Consider the following 19,866-nt stretch of genomic DNA (forward strand, 5'->3'; position numbering starts at 1 on the left):
GTATACTGTTCATTCGAACAGGCCAGTGCCAGGGGTATTGCCCCTATGTTTGTTGTTAACATACCATGTCTTGGAACTTTCAATGATGAAAGAATGATGAAAGTACAGACAAGATTGGCTGTTTTATTTTAATTGTATTCTTTCCCCACTGGTGAAACCTTTTGGATGTACAACAACATGAAATACGATTCGTATACTAACCCTCCCCTCTCCCCCCCTGTACCCCCCCACATGACCCCATCACCCCATCTTCCACACACCACCATTATCATGCCAGTGTAATTCTGGAAAGTGATCCTCTGGAGGTGACTCAGCGTGTCGGATTAAAGGTAAATATATGGAGGGTGAGAGGGGTGGAATCTGAATACAGGACTTATAGTCAGGTTCACTATGTCAATAAATTATATTTCGTTCAAAATCATGGTAGATTAGCAAACCTATACATCTTTGGAAAGGTTATAGCATAAAAAAACTAAAAATCAATGTTTACATTTGGAGAGATACCTGTATGGCGGCCATTTTGGATTTTCAAAATGGCCACTGTAAAATACATATTTTGTTCTATTTCTGCCTCTAATTACCTTAAAAACTTTTTCAAATATACTAAACCTATATTTTCAGGGACAAGGAATCCAATGAAAGTATCAAATTAGTGCTATGGTGAATGGTAAGACACGAATCAAAGGTTTTGAATTGCAAAATACTGTCTTTATATTCGCGATAAGTTGCATAATCAAATACATGTTATCATTTTGTACAGGCAGTTAATAACATCAAAATGTGTCACAATAATTCATATCACCAAACATACACAGGCAGTCAGCAAAATCATATATACACAATTACACATGCAGTCAGTATAACTTCACATCTACACAGGCAGTCAATGACAAAATATACACAGGCAGTCAATGGCATCAAACATACACGATTACAGAATATGCCATTTAGAGTTCGTCATCACTGTCCTGTGTGTCGTATCCAACAATATAGTCCGCATCGTTTTCACAGTCCGTTCCACACAAGCAAAGGTCGGTCAAATTGATTGGCAAATCGAATTGGTCGAATGGTCGATCGAATCGAATTCGATGAATCGAATCGAATCGATCGAATCGGTCGAATGGTCGATCGAAGCGATTGGTCGAATGGTCGATCGAAACGATTGGTCGAATGGTCGAATGGAATTGGTCGATTGGTCGAATTGGTCGAATTGGTCGAATCAAATTGGTCGGAATTGGCAAATGTAAACATTGATTTTCAGATTTTCCATGTAATAACGTTTCAAAAAATGTATAGGTTTGCTAATCTACCATGATTTTGAACGAAAAAACATAGTGAACCTGACTATTACCATGACTTTGTCATTCTGCATACAGTTCATTTTATTATTTTATTAAGTATATACAGGGTGTTTCAAAAAGATTGATACAACTTCGACTTCCTGCCATTTCTTTGTTTTTTGACCAACACAGTTTTCCTTTGAAGTGTTTAGTGGTGTTGCTGTAGTATTTGTTACCTGAGATCTCTAGCTCCGTGGCTCAACTATGCAATTGACAGTGGAGCAGAAGATAAAATTGGTGGCTCTGTGGTATGAGACTAAATAATATGTAGACACCCACCGGAGGTTTTTTTTTTTTTTTGGGGGGGGGGGGGGGGATACAATATCGAGGCTCGTGTAAGAGGTAACATTGAACACAAAAAGACAAACTGACACATAAAAGAAAACATATAAAGGGAGCGGGCGACAAGATGGGGACAGAGAGGGAAGCACATAAGTACAACATTTGAGAGCAGGGACATCGGGAGATTTGTGGGAGGGAGAGGGCTTGGGGGGGGGGGGGGAGGGAGAGGGCTTGGGGGGGAGGGAAGAGGCATGGGAATGGGGGTGGGGGTGGAAGAGGCATGGAAATGGGGGGGGGGTGGAAGAGGCATGGAAATGGGGGGGGGGGGTGGAAGAGGCATGGGAATGGGGGGGGGGTGGAAGAGGCATGGAAATGGGGGGGGGGGGTGGAAGAGGCATGGGAATGGGGGGGGGGGTGGGAGGGGTAAAAAAAACTCATGGACACTGCTAGGACTTCCAGGAAAGAAGTTGGTATTTCAAAAACGTGGATCTGGGGTGAATTAATGGGGGTAGAAAAGATCAAGGATTTGGATGGGAGAAGATAAGATAAGAGATAAGATAAGAGATGGTGGTGAACAGCTGTTTTAAAGACCTGGAGGGAGAAATGGGATTGAAGAGAGTGAGGGAGTTTGTTCCAGAGGTGGGAGAAAAGAGGAATGAAAGTGTGAAGGTGAGCAGAGAGTCTTGATTTTGGCAGTTTAACCACAAGAGGGTTGCAGGCAAATCTTGTGCGACCTGTAGGAATATTTGGGGGTCAGAGCACAGATAGAGCTGGTGGAGCAAGGCTGGAGAGGAGTCGGTAGAAGACAGAAAGACCACCAACCTGCCTGCGGTGAGTGAGTGAAAGGCCCCTGGAGTTGGCTTCATGGGAGATTCCAATGATTCTGAAATCTTTGGTTTCAACAGCGTGAAGCCGAGCTAGGTGTGAGGCAGGAGCACCAGACCAGAGGGGAGAGCAGTATTCCATAGAGCTGTGGATGAAAGCCTTGTAAATGGTGAGGAGCTCAGGTGTACCAAGGAAGGACTTCGCACGACGGAGGATGCCCAGTCGGCGACTGGCTTTGGAGGCCAGATTTGAAATGTGGTTTTCCCAGGAAAGATCATGGCAGATAGTGAGACCCAAAAGATTGAGTGACAGAACTTCTTGGAGAGGATTATTCAGAAAGTGGATGGGAGGGCTGTCCAGTCGGTCTTTTCGGAGAGACATCGTAAGAGTGTGAGATTTGTCAGGATTGAAAGACATGTTCCATTTGTTTGCCCAGTCTGTGATTTTGTCCAGGTCTGCAGAGAGTGAGGAGGCTGCAGACTGCCGATCTGAGGGATGAGGAATGGAGCGACAGAGAGTAGAGTCGTCAGCAAAGAGATGGAGAGGATTTTCAAGAGAGTCAGAGAGATCATTGATGAAGACCAGAAAAAGCACAGGGCCCAGAACACTGCCTTGGGGAACTCAAGCCTGAACAGGAAGAGGAGATGAGAGAAACCCATTCAGGGCCACACGTTGACTACGACCAGAGAGGAAGTCCGCCAGCCATGCGTGGAGATTTCCATGGATACCAAATGAGGAGAGTTTGGTGAGCAGAGCGGGGTGCCAGACCGTATCGAAGGCACGTGAAATGTCAAGGGAGACAGCTCTAATTTCCTGTTTGGTGTTGAGGACCTCCATCCATTGTTGAGAAAGCAGAAGCAGCATGTCCAGAGTAGAGTGACCAGGTCTGAAACCAAATTTATGGTCAGAGATCAAGCCATTGGAGAAGAGGAAATATTTCATATCTGAAGCAATGATGGATTCCATGACTTTGCTGATAATTGGGAGAAGGCTGATTGGTCTGTAGTTGCTAGGATCTGTTTTTGCACCTTTTTTGTGCAAAGCGGTGATGTTGGCTGATTTCCAAGCAGATGGCAGATGACCTTGAGCAAAAGAGAGAGTGAAGAGAACAGAAAGAGGGATTGAAAGAGCGGAAGAACATGATTTTAGGACCCGTGGGCTGATGCCGTCAGGACCAGTTGCAGAATCAGAATCAGAGTCGAGGGTTGACAGAAACTTTTCCACCTTGTCAGGAGGAAAGGACACAGAGTCCAGGAGCAGCTGGGTACGACTGGGTACCGTGGGTACAGAGAGGGATGGGTTTGGGACACAAGATTTAGAGGCAAACACAGAGTTGAGGCATTCAGCTTTTTCACGTGCGGAGTCAGCCGTGTCGCCATTTGAGGTGAGGGAGGGGATGGAGGTGGAATAAACACCAGAAACAGATTTGACCAGACGCCACCAGGATTTGGAAGAGGGAGACAGATAAGAGAGTTCGGTCTTGAGAACGGTGAGATATTGTTTCCTGGCTCTCCTGAGGGTGGACACACACTTGTTTCGGGCTTTGTGAAAGGAAATGAGATTTCCTTCCATTGGATTTGCTTTCCAGGAGACTAAAGCAAGTTGTTTCTGGGCAACAGCCTCACCACAAGATTCCGTGTACCATGGATGGGAGGAAGGGTATGACAACTGAAGACGAGATGGGATAAATCTGTGCATGAGAGAGAGCAATTTTCTTTGAAAGAATTCCCAGGATGAGTTGATGTCAGAGGCGGTGGAGATGGGAGACCAGTCCAGATGATTGATGGCTGCTTGAAGACCGTGCCAGTTGGCCTGAGTGAAATGCCAGACTCGTCGACGCTGAGGAGGCTCTCTGAGAATGGCCAGAGAGATGTCCACTTTAACAAGCACATGATCAGATGAGCCGATTGGAGCAGAAGAAGAGCAGCAGACATTTTCAGGGAAGTTAGTCATAACCAAGTCCAGAAGAGAAGATGCTCCGTTGACTGAGATCCGGGTCGGGAAATTGACAGATTGTGTCAGTCCCAGTGAGTCGCAGAAGTCCTTTGCTGAAGAGCCAAGGCTGGTGAGAGAGGTACCCACACCCAGCCAACTGGCATGGTGACAATTGAAATCACCACATATGAGGAAGAGAGAGTTGGGATGGGTCGATAGAAGTTGGTCCATATTATCAGACAGCGAGACGTAGATGGAGTCATCACTGTTTGGTGGACGGTACAACACACATATGAACAAAAGGTGGGAGCGAAGGGGAAGCCGTAGCCAAAGGAAGCCGTAGCCATTTTCCCATACATCATCTCTATTAGGAGTTAGGATGACATGAGAAGGCGACTTTATATGTGCAATTGGCTCAGTGACAGGATGGAGAGGTACCCAAACTGGATCAACTTGATGTGGTTCAGTGATGAAGCCCATTTCCACTTGAACGGTGCCATCAACAACCACAACAACATTTTCTGTAGCTCGGAATTAAATTGCATTAAATCAAACTTTTTCCACCTTTATTTACAACTCGTAGCCCACAACTTCCAAGTGAAAAATAAATTCTACAAATTTCAGGTAATTAATAAAAAAATAAAAAACTAGAATATCTTGGTTGGATAAGTGTTCACCCCCTTGAGTTAATACTTGGTGGAAGCACCTTTGTAGTGTAAGGTGTGCACAGATAATGAAATCCAGCTCTTCTAAGCTGTCTAGCCTGGGTTTGAATCCCGACCCATCTATAGTGTTTCACCACCCATCTATAAACCATCAGTGTGTTCCGTCCCTCAGATGGACGTTAAGCTGGTGTCTCATCTTCCGATATTAGTTGATGGAAGTTAAAGATCCCCACGGTGTCCTTCACGACGAGTAGGCGAGCTATCACCGGTACCCTGGCCAAATTACAAAATCCTGTCTCTGCACTACTGCTGGGAAGGCAATGGCAAAACACCCAGTATAAGCATTGTTCAGTAAGGTGCTTTGGCAGCCCAGATGCTCTGTAACGTGTGGTTCATCAGATATCAAATAAAAATAATAATTGAATCGTGAAAACAAAAAGGAAATTAAATCCGTTTGAAAAGGATAGATCACGGACATGTGGAGGGAGGGGAGCGGGATGTGAGGGGAGGGACAAGGGGAGTGGGCGAGATGGGAATGGGGGAGAGATAGGTGAGTGGAGGAGACAGAGACACAGGAGTGGCGGGGGGAGTGGTGGAGAGAAGTGGAGAAAGGAGTGGGGAAGGCCGAGGAGAGTGGTGGAGAGAGGAATGGGGTCAGGGGTTTTTGGGGGGGCAAGAAGGGGGAGGGAGAGAGAAGAGGGGGATACTTTTGTTTGCTTTTCCCTTCACTTGGGACAGGTTCTCTTCCTAGTGTGTGTGTGTGTATGTATATATATATATATATATATATATATATATATATATATATATATATATATATATATATATATCTCCCCCATACCCCTGAGTCTCACGGAAGAGCAAGGTTTCATTTGACAGTGCGGTCGTGGAGCAACAATTGGGCATAACCAGTAAAGAAAGCGAGGGTAAGATGGCCTTTGTAAGGCGCTTCCTTAGATGGGAGAAGCGAGGAACGAATGAGTTGAGTGTGCAGTCTAACAGGCAGGAAAGTCAGAGAGAGAAGGGGAGGAAATGCTGATATCAGCAAGTCGGAGGGTTGATTTAGGGTTAATGGGGTAATTATATAAGGCATGGTTCAGAATATGGGTTGTAAAAGTCATGGTTCAGAAACATGAGTTTGTGGTGCATTGCCTGTCTTCAAACCCAAGAGGGAACAGTGCGAAAGGACGGTCTTTGTAAGCCAGTTCCAAAGATTTGAGAAGCAATGAACAAATGAGTTAAGGTGTGCAGTCTAAACCTCAACATTCTTTCAAACAATAGGAAAATGGTGTCCATACTATTTAAAACTGTTTTGATGTTTTTTGCTTCATATTTAATTAAAAACAATAAAAGCTATTGTGTTAATGTTTGTTCTTTTCCCCGCGAGTTATCTTTCATTTGTGCTTCTTTTAAAATTCCCTAGATTGAAGAGACTACATTAACAGAGCAAACCATGTCACAGGTACGTAATTTGTTCCATTGAATTATTAAAACATCGTCTTGCACAAAGAGATTTATTTGTTTTCCTGTGAAAACCTGTCGCTTTGAGAGACAAAACGACATGCCATACATTGGGGCTTGTTTAGCATGGCAGGTACTGCATTTAATAATCATTTTTATAGTCTGACCGTTGTCAGTTACCGGCACTTCTAACAATATGGATTTGGATAACTATCAAATGCATATATCGTTTTCATTGTTAAGTATGATCTCATTGATGAATTGATGATCACATGTTCATTTTATGAAGTTTATTTTTTATTTCAGAGATTGTCCATGTAATCTCTAAATGCTGTGGAAAGTATTAACAAGCTTGTCTCTATTCCCCACTCAGCCTTAGTGGTTTCCGAGCAAAGCACTTACATGTGGCATAAACATCTATTGTGGATTAGAGACGTGTATATATAATGATTCACGTAATTTTATGAATTTAATACTCACCCCTAAATTTAGAAAATACTAGCCGAAAGCACCCGCGTTGCCCGGGTTCTTTTTGAATGAATTTACTACTATAATTCAGCTTTTACTCACGGCCGCAGAAGATTGACTACTATAATTCAGCTCAGCTTTTAATTGCAAAATGGGCCCAGACCAGCCGAAGCGGCCTCACCACCTAGCCTATAACCTTCCTGGGGCCCGTCCCGACATTTTTAGTTCTTTTTGATTGAATTTACTACTATAATTCAGCTTTTACTCGTGGCTGTAGAAGATTGACTCCTATAATTCAGCTCAGCTTTTAATTGCGAAATGGGCCCAGCCCGGCCGAAGCGGCCTCGCCACCCAGTCGACAACCTTCCCGGGGCCCGTCCCGACATTTTTTGTTTCAGAGGTTTCCTCCTATCTGTCACCGTTCAGGAGATTAGCGCGTGCAGACAAACAAACAAACAAACAAACAAAAACTTTCTTTTATATATATATACAGTCACGTGAAAAAGTAAGTAAACCCCATGTAAAGTTTTGACTTTTTCAACATATTTCAACATACAGCTATTTGATCTCATTTCAACAATATTGATAGATAAAGGTGATATAATAGAACAAATATCATGAAACATTTACATTTTGTAGTCCATTGTATAATTTAAATAAACATAAATGCAAATTTTGCATGTGGAAAAAGTAAGTACACCCTTGGCTCTAATAGGTGGTATTGCTCCCTTTGGCAGAAACAACCTCAAGTAGGCGTTTCTTTACAACTGTCTACCAGTCTCTGACATCGACTGGGAGAAATTTTTTCCCACTCCTCCATGCAGAGTTCTTTCAGCTGTGCGATGTTTGAGGGGTTTCTTGCATGCACAGCTCGTTTCAAATCCCCCCACAACATCTCGATGGGATTTAGATCCGGGCTTTGACTTGGCCATTCCAGAACCCTCCATTTCTTTATTTTCAGCCATTCCTTGGTGGATTTACTGGTATGTTCAGGGTCATTGTCGTGTTGCAAGGTCCACCTTCGGTTGAGCTTCAACTTTCCAACAGATGGCCTCACATTATCCTCAAGCACCCTCTGGTACAATGAAGAATTCATAGTGGATTCTATAATGGTGAGCTGCCCAGGCCCTGATGCAGCAAAGCTGCCCCGGCCCTGATGCAGCAAAGCTGCCCCAAACCATAATATTTCCACCACCATGCTTTACAGTTGGTATCAGGTTCTTGTGGTCAAATGCTGTCTTTGGTTTTCGCCAAACATGTCTTCTGGTACTGTGGCCAAATAGCTCTACCTTTGACTCATCTGTCCAGAGCACATTGTTACAGAAGTGCTGGTCTTTGCCCAGGTGTTCATTGGAAAACTTTAGTCTTGCCCTGATGCTCTTTCTGGACAGCAAAGGTTTCCTCCTGGCACACCTCCCATGTAGATCAAATTTGTACGGCCTCTTTCTAATGGTAGACTCGTGCACTTTGACATCAACAGTGGCAAGAGCTACCTGTAGGTCCCGTGATGACATTCTGGAGTTCTTCGAGACTTCTTTCAGCATCTTGCGGTCTGCTCTCGGGCTGAACTTGCTGGGGCGGCCTGGCCTGAACAAGTTGGGGGTTGTTTGGAATCTTCTCCACTTGTAGATGAGCTTCCGGACAGTCGAATGATTGATTTCAAATTGTTTGGAGATCTTTTTAAATCCCTTCCCAGACTCGTAGGCATCTATGACCTTCTTTCTGAAGGCCTCAGAGAGCTCTTTTGATCTCGGCATGGTGACGCCGCACACTTCAACAACAAAGAGCAAACCAAACGAAATGTCTGAGGTGTAAATAAGACAGGTTCCTCCAAGATCCTCTCTAATGATGTTCTAATCATTTGCACCTGAGCTGGTGCACCTGATTCTAATTTCAGGTATTTGAAGTCGTGATAAATGTCGGGGTGTACTTACTTTTTCCACATGCGAAATTTGCATTTATGTTTTTTAAAAATATACAATGGACTACAAAATGTAAATGTTTCATGATATTTGTTATATTATATCACCTTTATCTATCAATATTGTTGAAATGAAGATCAAATAGCTGTATGTTGAAATATGTTGAAAAAGTCAAAACTTTACATGGGGTGTACCTACTTTTTCACGTGACTGTATATAGACATGGAATGTGTTATTGAATGTGTATAATATGCACCTAGGCTTTTGCCATATTGCAGTCAAAGTAACCTTTTGATGATAATTTTCGTGTCCATGAAATCGTTAATTGGGAGTTCGCCTTAATGTTTGCTGTGTGCAATCGCGCCGACTAATAAACGTTCTCAAAAACACACTGTTCGCTGCGTGTACGTAAAAATAGCTGTTTTCTATTGAGGTCCTAGAACACTAGCAAATACCATCTGCCACTTCGCTGATGGGAATATTAACAGAGGGAGGAGGGAGAAGGAAGGGGGAGAGAGAGAAAGAGGGGGGAGAGAAGAGAAGGAGAGAGCAGAGAGGTGTCGCAAGTTGGCGTGTCACGTGTGCTCAAACACAAACATTCCTTTTCTTTTCCCCTTTATTAATTTTTTTTTTTTTGCATCACAAAACTTCCTGGAAGTTTCCTGAATCCAACATTAATCCATTCTCAAGTTATAGCATGACAAACAAAGAGAGACAGACGGCTCCTTTTACAATATTGATGTTAACATGCAGTCTTGAGAAAAAGGACATTGGGGAGAGAGAGAAAGGAGAGGAGAAAGAAGAACAAGAAGAAGAAGTAGAAAGAAGAAGAAGAGAGAGAGAAGGAAAGAGAGGATAGGGTCTTTAAACTCTTGCTTTGCATTTCCGAGCACAATCTATATTTCCTTTCAATTTTGATATTCCCCAGCATTGAGAGCATGAGCATTTGATTGGTTGAGATGCCATAAAATGATGTAATATTTTGTCTAAATACTGATGAACTGGAGGCTTCTGGAAGTGACGAGGTCATTTGTTTTTTTAATGTTCAAGTATTTAATTGAATTGAAATAAAATAAAGGTTTTAAAGGCTGTAGAACAAACCCTTTTTCTGAAGTTGATTGCCGTTGATGCAGCGTCTTTGACACCACTTCTTAACGCGTTAAATTAGTTAATATTTGCCTGTTGTTTGGGTCCTTTGACGTTCCTAAAAATATTAGGTTTCCTGTTTAGAATGATTTTCAATGTTGTTTGATGCCACACAGGCAGACAGTAAAAAAAAACAAAAAAACTTTTCTCTGTGCACTCGCGCTCGGGATGAGATTCCGTACAATTTGCCAAATTCAGAGCCAAAGTGCTGCTAAACTGCAGGTGTGTTTTCCGATTGATGTTCCAATTCATGTGCAAAATGTAACATTGAGCTGAAATTAATTTGGTCATCGATCATAGACCGACCTCTTTAGACAGACAGATGGACAGGCAAAGTGAACGTGAGTGGTCCGCTACATTTCAACAGGAGAGTGGTTTGAATCAAAAGTTAAGCGTTCCCGTCCATTTGTCATTGGAAGCGGCCTTGGAAAAATGCCAAAATTAGCTATCTTAACCCAGATTTCACCCAAGGGGAAAACCCCCTTGGTGAGGGGGGAATTAAGTCACGACAACCTCCATCATATGGCCCTTGGTCCTCATGTCAAGTTTGGTTGAAATTTGATCAGTAACGATGGAATGTATCGCAGTCCAAGAAACAGTCAGACAGACACCAAATTTCATTTATTAGTATGATTGATTATCGCAAAGGTTTCGATTGTTGATCATGAATTGATGTGGATTATGCTGAGAGAAGGGGGGTGTGTCAGAGCACCTGATATGTCTGATTAGAAGACTTTACGCTAAAGAAGAAGCTCGTCAGGACAGATTATGGAGTGACTGAATGGTTTGGCATTGGAAAAGGGGTGAGATGGGTTCATTCTCTTCCGTTGTTCGATATGTACAGTGAGTACATGATGAGAAAATCAAACTTGTATGACATGGAGGCTGGAGTCAGGATTGGGGGAAGACGTATCAACAATCTTAGGTATGCTGACGATACCACTATTGGCAGAAATAGGACTTGATAAAACTTTTGCAGACAATGAAGAAGGAAAGGGAAAAAGCTGGTCTTTATTTAAATCCAAAAAGGACTACATCTTTCCCACTGAAAAGGTTGGTCTGTTCAGATTGGAAGACGATCATGTCGAAATAGTGGAGAGTTTCATCTTATTGGGTTCTGAGATTGAAGTGAGTGGAGAATGTGGAAGGATATATTTATAGACGGTTAGCATTGGGGAGAACAGCAATGTCAGGATTGAAAAGGATCTGGAAAGACAAAGATGTGACAATTCAAACCACGAGGAAGGTGGATAATGCTCTATGGTATTTACAGTTGCAATGTATTGCTGTGAGTCATGGACAGTGAAGAAAAAAAAAAAAAAGGCTGACAGATTTGAAATGTGATGTTGGAGACTGATGTTAAATGTTTTATTGACTGCAAGGAAAACAAACAAATCAGTGCTTGTTAGACCACCATGTACATTAGAAGGTGCTGATGTCAAAACAGAAACTGCCATACTTTGAACACATCATGTGTGCAGTAAAAGAAAGTCTGGATAATTCAACCATGGTTGATATGGTTGAGGGAGGAAGAGGAAGAGGCAAACCTTGTATGTGTCTGATGGATGGGGTAAAGGCTGAAACTAAACTGCCTCTGCCCGAGTTTCAGGAAGCAGTGCAGCGATGTTTGGAGTACTGGTAATCTAATCATGAATATCACCAGAAGTCGGGCACAAATTGACAGAAATATATAACTAAATGACTATATATATATATATATATATATATATATATATATATATATATATATATATATATATATATATATATATATATATATACTAGCCGAAAGCACCCGGCGTTGCCCGGGTTCTTTTTGAATGAATTTACTACCATAATTCAGCTTTTACTCGCGGCCGTCGAAGATTGACTTCTATAATTTAGCTCAGCTTTTAATTGCGAAATGGGCCCGGCCCGGCCGATGTGGGCCTCAACCGGTCTCGCCACCTAGCCTAAAACCTTCCCGGGGCCTGTCCCGACATTTTTTATATTGGAGGTTTCCTCCTATCTTTCACCGTTCAGGAGATGAGCTTGCGCAGACAAACAAACAAAAACTTTCTTTTATATATATAATAATAAATAAATAAATAAAAAAAATAAAAAAAATAATATATATATAGAAGAAGAAGAAGATATATATAACATAATTATAATTTCAAAATACACCTGGTCACAAGTGTGCCTCACCGACGGTCCTCAGTCGAGGTCCTCAGCATCATCCCGTTTCGGCCCTTCAACCTCGATACGGTCAGCTAAGGTGGGCTAGCAGACGCACATATGCCTCCACATGCAGCAGCTGCACCTGGATGCGTACATACTCCCACCCCCAGCCAGTGAGAACAGACTTCAACAACAAAACCGCCTCCACTCTCAGAATCCACAGCCCCTCACGCACTCTCACACACCAATTTTTTTTTTTTTTAATCACACCTAACCAACCGACCACCTACCTTTATAACATGCACCACTCAAACAAAAACACATTCATGCAAAACGATACCCACTCCTGCAAAAAAAAAAAACACACACACACACCACACACACACACACACACCTCCATTTCTCTTCCACACTCAGTCACTACCCCCTTTAGACTGAAATGAACCACCATCCACAACCTCAACCGACACCGTTCGATGTGCCTCCATAAACTTCCTCCAAATCCAAAGTGGGTAACCTGGGCCACTCTGTCACACATCATCCTTTTTTCTGTCCCACACACTTCAAGCCAAGCAAGAAATGCAGAAAAGGAATTGCATAAAGGAAAATGAATATATATATATACAGGGTGAGTCAGAAGTAGCACCCGATTTCTGTTTATTTATATGTATATATATATATGTATGTATATATATATATATATATATATATATATATATATATATATATATATATATATATATATATATATATATATATATATATATATATATATATATATATATATATATATATATATATATATATATATATATATATATATATATATATATATATATATATATATATATATATATATATATATATATATATATATATATTGTTGCGAATATGGAATTTGGCCTCCATATCCGCTTGTAAATATTCCCCTATTTCCCCAATACTCCCCAACTATCCCCATTCCCTAGTCCCATTGTCTGTAAACAACAATCAGTAGAGCCGACCTTCCCCTTTTTCCCCCGTTATGTCGTGCCCAGGTCCACCGCATCTCACGTAGACAACTTTCGGACATCTTGCTAGTTATTCTTAGTCTATGTCAGTTAAGGACTCCTTTCCATTAATTCTGACTCTTCGTTGCACCAGAATGTGATTATATGGCACCAGTAGTGAGTTTAGGACCTTTTCCCATACCTCCTTCCATCTTCTTCCCCAAACAACAACAACAACTACAGCTACAACAACAACTACAACCACGGCGCGCGGGGGGAGTCTGCGTCCTCCCACCAGCTCGGTTAGCCGCCATGACCATGCGCTCCACGGGGTTACCACGAAGGGGCTGGCTGTCAGCTCCTCGTCAAGGGCGGAGCCTGGTAAACCCCCCGCACGCACCCAATGAGAAGCAACGTGCCGATTCCACGAGGCGGAGCTAACGAGCCGAGGGCGTGTCACTCCCCGCCGGATATACGAAGCGACTCACCGGATGTGAGGTCAGATGCGCCCCCAGCTTGAAGAAGAGCAAGTCACTACCTCGAGCGCTGTGAGACCTCCCGCATCTCTGGACCGGACCGAGTCGATTCTGTCCCTGAGCCCAGGTGCACCTGGAGCCATCGATCCTGCCTTTCCTAGCCATCAATCCCCGTGTGAGTCAGCCTTTTGTCCCGTTTATCTGTCGTCTGTTGGGGTTAATATAAGATTGTGTCTAAGTGCTTGTCTTTCTATGCTGTACCTCTCGTCCCTGTAATCTGACCTTCCGAACGAATATAATCTCCTCCGGAGGTCTTGAGAACCGTATCCATGGTGTCGTGTCATTTTAATCCCAGCCGTGTGTCTTTTCCTTCATTGACCTAGCGTAGCGCGATTAGTCAACGTTCGGGTATAATCGGGTAACTTGTGCAGACGTGGTCATACCAAACCGCTCGGTAAATAACATCTAAGCCACGTCTGTAACAATATATATATATATACACACACACACACACACACACACACACACACGTCTGGGTGTGCACGATAGATTGTTTATCCATATAATGTGTGAAGAAAGATTTTATATATATATATATATATTTCTGTCAGTTGATTAATTGTTTGTTTGCCATTTGTATTACAGTGTACAAGAAGGTAGAAATAAATGAATGACATGTTTATCTAACCATTTATTCGGGGGAAAATTATTACGGAAGTGTACCAAGCTGTTTTACTTGCAATTTTCAAAGGGCCCTCCCTCGTGATCGATGCACAATTGCAGCCGAGCAGGCACAGAGTGGCACACACACTTGCAGAGTTCGATATCAATTTCCTCAAACTTTGCAGTGATTTGAGCCTTCAATTCCTGAATGGTACGAGGCTTTTCACGATAAACGAGGTCTTTCATGAGCCCCCAAAGAAAGAAATCTGGAGGTGTAAGGTCTGGAGAGCGTGCCGGCCACTCGATCGGACCGCGGCGTCTGATCCACTTTCCGGGATCCACTTACACTTCCGTAATAATTTTCCCCCAAATAAATGGTTAGATAAACATGTCATTCATTTATTTCTACCTTCTTGTACACTGTAATACAAATGTCAAACAAACAATCAACTGACAGAAATATATATATATACGTATATCTATATATCTATATATAAAGGAGGTGTGTGTGTGTGTGTGTGTGTGTGTGTGTGTGTGTGTGTGTGTGTGTGTGTGTGTGTGTGTGTGTGTGTGTGTGTGTGTGTGTGTGTGTGTGTGTGTGTGTGTGTGTGTCTGTCTGGATGTCCGCTTATAACAAGAACTACACATTGGAGAAAAGTTTTAGACACAGATTCGGAATCAGCATAAAATCCTGGTGGTTATAGGCTACGTTTTATTTTAATATCAATGGTTTAAAAAACCGCGTCAGCTGCAATTCCATGGTGTAGTTTGTGGCGGCGCTATTGCCCCTTTCCGATCCCGCGGTTGCGCGTACGTACAGTATACTGTACGTACATATTTATATATTTTCAATGTGCTTTTTATTGTATTTTTAATTGTTTTTTAGCTTCTTTTATTGTTAATTTATGTACTATTGTATTTATTTAAAATAAATTTTAAAGGAAAACAAATGTTTTCATGTCCGTAGGAGTGACGTAAAGTCGCACATAATGACAAAATGCGCGCCATTTTTTCGCGCCAAGAACGAATAAACGGTAGTTGAGATTTTATTCGAATTCGAATTCCATTAAATTTCAACTGTTGGAAACAATAATTATTTCAACTGTTGGAAATTGAAATAATTATTGTTTCCAACAGTTGAAATTTAATGGAATTCGAATTCGAATAAAATCACAACTGAAAAAAAAAACGTCGCGTTTTAAAATTATGACGTCATCAGCGTTTTTCGGAACGTTAATTTTTCAACTTCATATTCGGAATCAGTACGTCCCAGAGCAACTACAGCACACCTTAAATGTTATAAAAAACCTTCGGGTTTTAAAATTATGACGTCATCAGCGTATTTCGTAACGTTAATTTTTCAACTTTGCCGACAATGACTTCCGACTACCGGGTTCGGAATGCGGGACCAATGCCATTGACAGGGAATAAAAAATAAATGCGACATTCAATTGACGACAATGACTTCGGACTTGACTCCCCCCTCCCCCTCCCCCCTCCCACTTCCCCCCTACCCCTTCCCCTTCCCCTCCCCCTTTCTCCCGCCCCCCTCCCCCTCCACTCCCCCCTCCCCCCTCCCTCCCTTCCCCCCCACCCTCCCCCTCCCCCTCCCCCTCCCCCCTCCCCCTCCCCTCATCCCTCCCCTCATCCCTCCCCCTCCCCCCTTTCCCTCCCCCCCATGGCCCTCCCTTTCCCCCCTACCCCCTCCTCCCCACCCCCTTCCCATCCCCCTTTCTCCCTCCCCCCTCCCCCTCCACTCCCCCCTCCTTCCCCCCATGGCCCTCCCTTTCCCCCTACCCCCTCCTCCCCACCCCCTTCCCATCCCCCCTTTCTCCCTCCCCCCCTTTCTCCCTCCCCCCTCCCCCTCCACTCCCCCCTCCCCCTCCACTCCCCCCTCCCCCCTCCACTCCCCCTCCCCCCTCCACTCACCCTCACCTCCCCCTCCCTCCCCCATGGCCCTCCCTTTCCCACCTACCCCCTCCCCTCCCTCCTCCCCCCTCCCCTCCCCCTTGCTCCTCCCCCCCCTCCCCTCCTTCCTCCCCCTCCCCATCTCCCCCTCTTCATCTCCCCCTCTTCTCTCCTCCTCCCCCTCCCCCTCTTCTCCCCTCCCCCCTCTTCTCCCCTCCCCCCTCTTCTCCCTCCCCTCACCCCCTCCCCTCCCCCCTTTCTCCCTCCCCCTCCCCCTCCACCCTACCCCCTCCCCTTCTCCCCTTCCCCTCCCCGCCTCCCCATCCCCCACCCCCTCTTCTCTCCTCTCCTCCTCCCCCTCCCCCCTCTTCTCCCCTCCCCCCCTCTTCTCCCCTCCCCCCCTCTTCTCCCCTCTCCCCCTCTTCTCCCCTCCCCACCCTCTCCCCCTCCTCTCCCCTCCCCACCCTCTCCTCCCCGCCCCCCCGTTCCCTTCCCCCTCCCCTCCCTTCCCCCGTCCGGCAATGCCGGGTACTTCCCATGTAGGCCGGTCATTTTACGAATATACCCACCACAAATTGCAATAGTAATGAAACTTGGCATTTTTGCTTCTTTTGACCCATGTAATAACATAGTAAAAGTCAAGGAATAACGAGGCATTGGAACACATTCATTTCGAGCAACCACTTTTTGACAGTTATGCACGAAAATAAGCTAATAAAAATGGCACAAAATAATGCACTTAATTTGTTATTTCGTTCACATTCTCAAAAGATGTCAGAAATGTAAGTGTTTAAGAGTGTAAGACAGGCCTTATGCCCTGGTTTTACAATACATTTGACATGTAAAGGTATATATATTGAGATAATTGACATTTAAGGTAGCTTTATCCCAATAAAATTGAATTTTTCGAAAATATACATATCAATGAATTTTGAAAGCTAATATAATGGTCTATCATATTCTTATATCAAATTAGATTTTACTCTAGTCTAATTAGGTGAACAAAGCCTAATTAGGTGAATAAAATTTAATTACACGAACAATGATCTCCATAGCAACGACTTTGGACCTTGGATACGGTCGCTTTTATATAACCAATCTCAAAAAGTGTGGTATCAAAAGATTCGGAATAGCCTATAGTGCAATCCGGACATCAACAAGAGTGCCACGTTTATCTGTGACACTGAAGGATGTTGAAGCTGTGGGTCGGATAAACATCCGGCATCTGACATCACCTTGCGATGGTCTAGATACTCTGAGGTATGAGGTTCTGCAAGATGAGATGGAAAAGGACAGATCTACCAACCTTGACCTCCTCTGGAAGCTGTCCCTCACATTGCGCTCACCACGACCAGCATGGTCTGGCATGATGCAAGCCGTGCACACTGGTGTACATCCAGGTCAGTCTGCAATCTTTCTGCTTCCCATGATCGACATGAACAGCAGTGATCCAACTTGCATCTATTCAACATTGACATTTCTATGTGAGCACGCCAAACAGTACAACGCAAAGGTCATCATCACATTTGACCAACCACTTTGGTGGAAGGCGCTTACCATCATCGAAAGCCAACCGGAGGGCAGTGACTTGCGTAAGGTTGTACTGCGCTTGGGAGGCTTCCACACGTTGATGAGCTTCTTGGGGAGTATTGGAAATATCATGTCAGGATCTGGACTGCGCTCTGTTCTGGAACTGGTGTATGCTGAGAACACTGTAACGCACATGCTCTCTGGCAAGGCATATGACCGAGCTATCCGTGGTCATCTCTTGGTTGATGCAGCACTGAACACTCTCCTCGCAGAAAGGGTACTTGGTACGCTAGTGCCTGCTTGTTCGCAGGCTCAGGATGATGGCCCTCAGGGCACTACAGGAGATGACGAACCAAGTGAAGACGCGATAATGCAAAGCATAGATGAGGCACAGGCAGCCATGGATCCGCATGATACCGAGGCAGGACAGGCAGCCATGGATCCGCGTGATACCGAGTCAGGGTCGCAAAGTGTGGGAGCTGGCCCAGTTGACCTGTGTGAGCTACGAAACCTGTATGATTCATTGTTGAAGGGTGAGGGTTGCACTGAAGATATCCTTTCAGCCCCGGTTCTGGACTCTGTTCGTGACATCATGAATGTTGCTCGACAATCGAAGAAGGATCTGCGTACAGCACAGCTATGGCTGCAATACATGGACATGATAGACATTCTGAGGACATTCCTGAGGTCGGAACGCACTGGTGACTGGCGTCTGCACGTGCACGCTTTGCACGACATGTTGCCCTACCTAGCAGCTGCAGGCCACAATCTGTACACAACATCTGTGTACATCTACCTGCAGCGACTGGCACAACTGTCTATTCAGCATCCGGAGGTCCACCATCAGTTCCAGAATGGATTTCACGTAGTGCGGCGTTCAGATCGGTACTGGGCCGGCTTGTCCACAGATCTTGTGATCGAGCAAGTGCTCATGAGAAGTGTGAAAACCACAGGGGGACTAACAAGGGGTCGTGGAATGAGCGAGCCGCAAAGGATCACGTGGCTGCTGTCCACCCCCATATGTGCAGAGGTCAACATGGCTTTGCAAGAGTACACATCAGTGCAGTATGGGACCAGTGACCAGCACAAAGAACAAAGCGCAGCTCGACAAGGACGGGACACAGATGACACGCACAAACTTATTCGCTACCTGTCATCAAAGGATCCCTTTGGAAACGATCCAACTCTGCAAAGCATTGACACTGGCATCACAGCTGGAGATTCGGTCAATGCTGACCAAGCAGCGTCAGTCGGCAGGAAGATCTTAGATGGAATGCTTGACAAAAAGGTTCTTGATCACACGTTCAAGAAGAAAGATCAGGTTGTGACTCTTGACACACGTTCATCATTGAAAACTGGCAGACAATCCGTTCTGATAGATCCACAACTGTTGTTCCAACGTCTGAGTACGGCAGGATCACGCTGTGATGACCTCAAAGATGTCTTCAAGTACGAACTAAGCAGTTTCCCACCAGCACTGTTTAAGACCACTGATATCCTGCTTGAGGCCGACAAGCCAGCGCTAGCCGAAGCCATTTGGAAACAACTCCCCCTTGACGTTCGCAACACAGTGCTGCCACAGAATGTGCAATATGTTCTGGATGGTGGGGCATTGCTACACAGAATGCCTTGGAATTCTGGCGAGACATATGGAGGAATCGCCAGTCACTACGTGCGATATGTTGGAGACAGGTATGGTAACGCTGTCATAGTGTTCGATGGATATGTGAGCGCACCCTCCACCAAAGATGTAGCGCACAGCAGGCGCGTTCGATCTCACAGCAGTCCCCTTGTCAACTTCACAACGGACATGGTATGTACTATGAAGAAAGATGACTTCCTTGCCAACCAAACAAATAAACAACGTTTCATCAATCTACTGAGTGATGACCTTCAACGGCGGCACAACGCTGTTCATCATGCCAGGGCAGATGCAGATGTTCTCATAGTGGAGACAGCCATTGCAGGTGCAAACACCAAGGACCGACCGTGATAGTTGGCGACGACACCGATCTTCTTGTTCTCCTTTGCAGTCGTGCAGGGCCCACATCTCACAACCTGTTCTTCCGACCTGAGCCTAAGCTGACGTCAAGGAG

At 44.4% G+C, this 19,866-nt stretch overlaps 1 protein-coding gene across 1 annotated transcript in view; it reads left to right on the forward strand.

The window, feature by feature from the left end:
- LOC137429657 (coatomer subunit zeta-1) overlaps positions 1-19,866 on the forward strand; it is a 53,685-nt gene that overhangs the window by 17,843 nt on the left and 15,976 nt on the right. Inside the window, exons 7-8 of the mRNA XM_078779692.1 lie at positions 278-329; positions 6,471-6,509. Of these exons, the coding sequence (XP_078635818.1) occupies positions 278-329; positions 6,471-6,509 (91 nt within the window). The remainder of the gene's footprint in view (positions 1-277; positions 330-6,470; positions 6,510-19,866) is intronic.

This window comes from Myxine glutinosa, chromosome 6 (assembly GCF_964187855.1).
Source record: "Myxine glutinosa chromosome 6, kmMyxGlut1.1, whole genome shotgun sequence".
NCBI lineage: Eukaryota > Metazoa > Chordata > Myxini > Myxiniformes > Myxinidae > Myxine > Myxine glutinosa.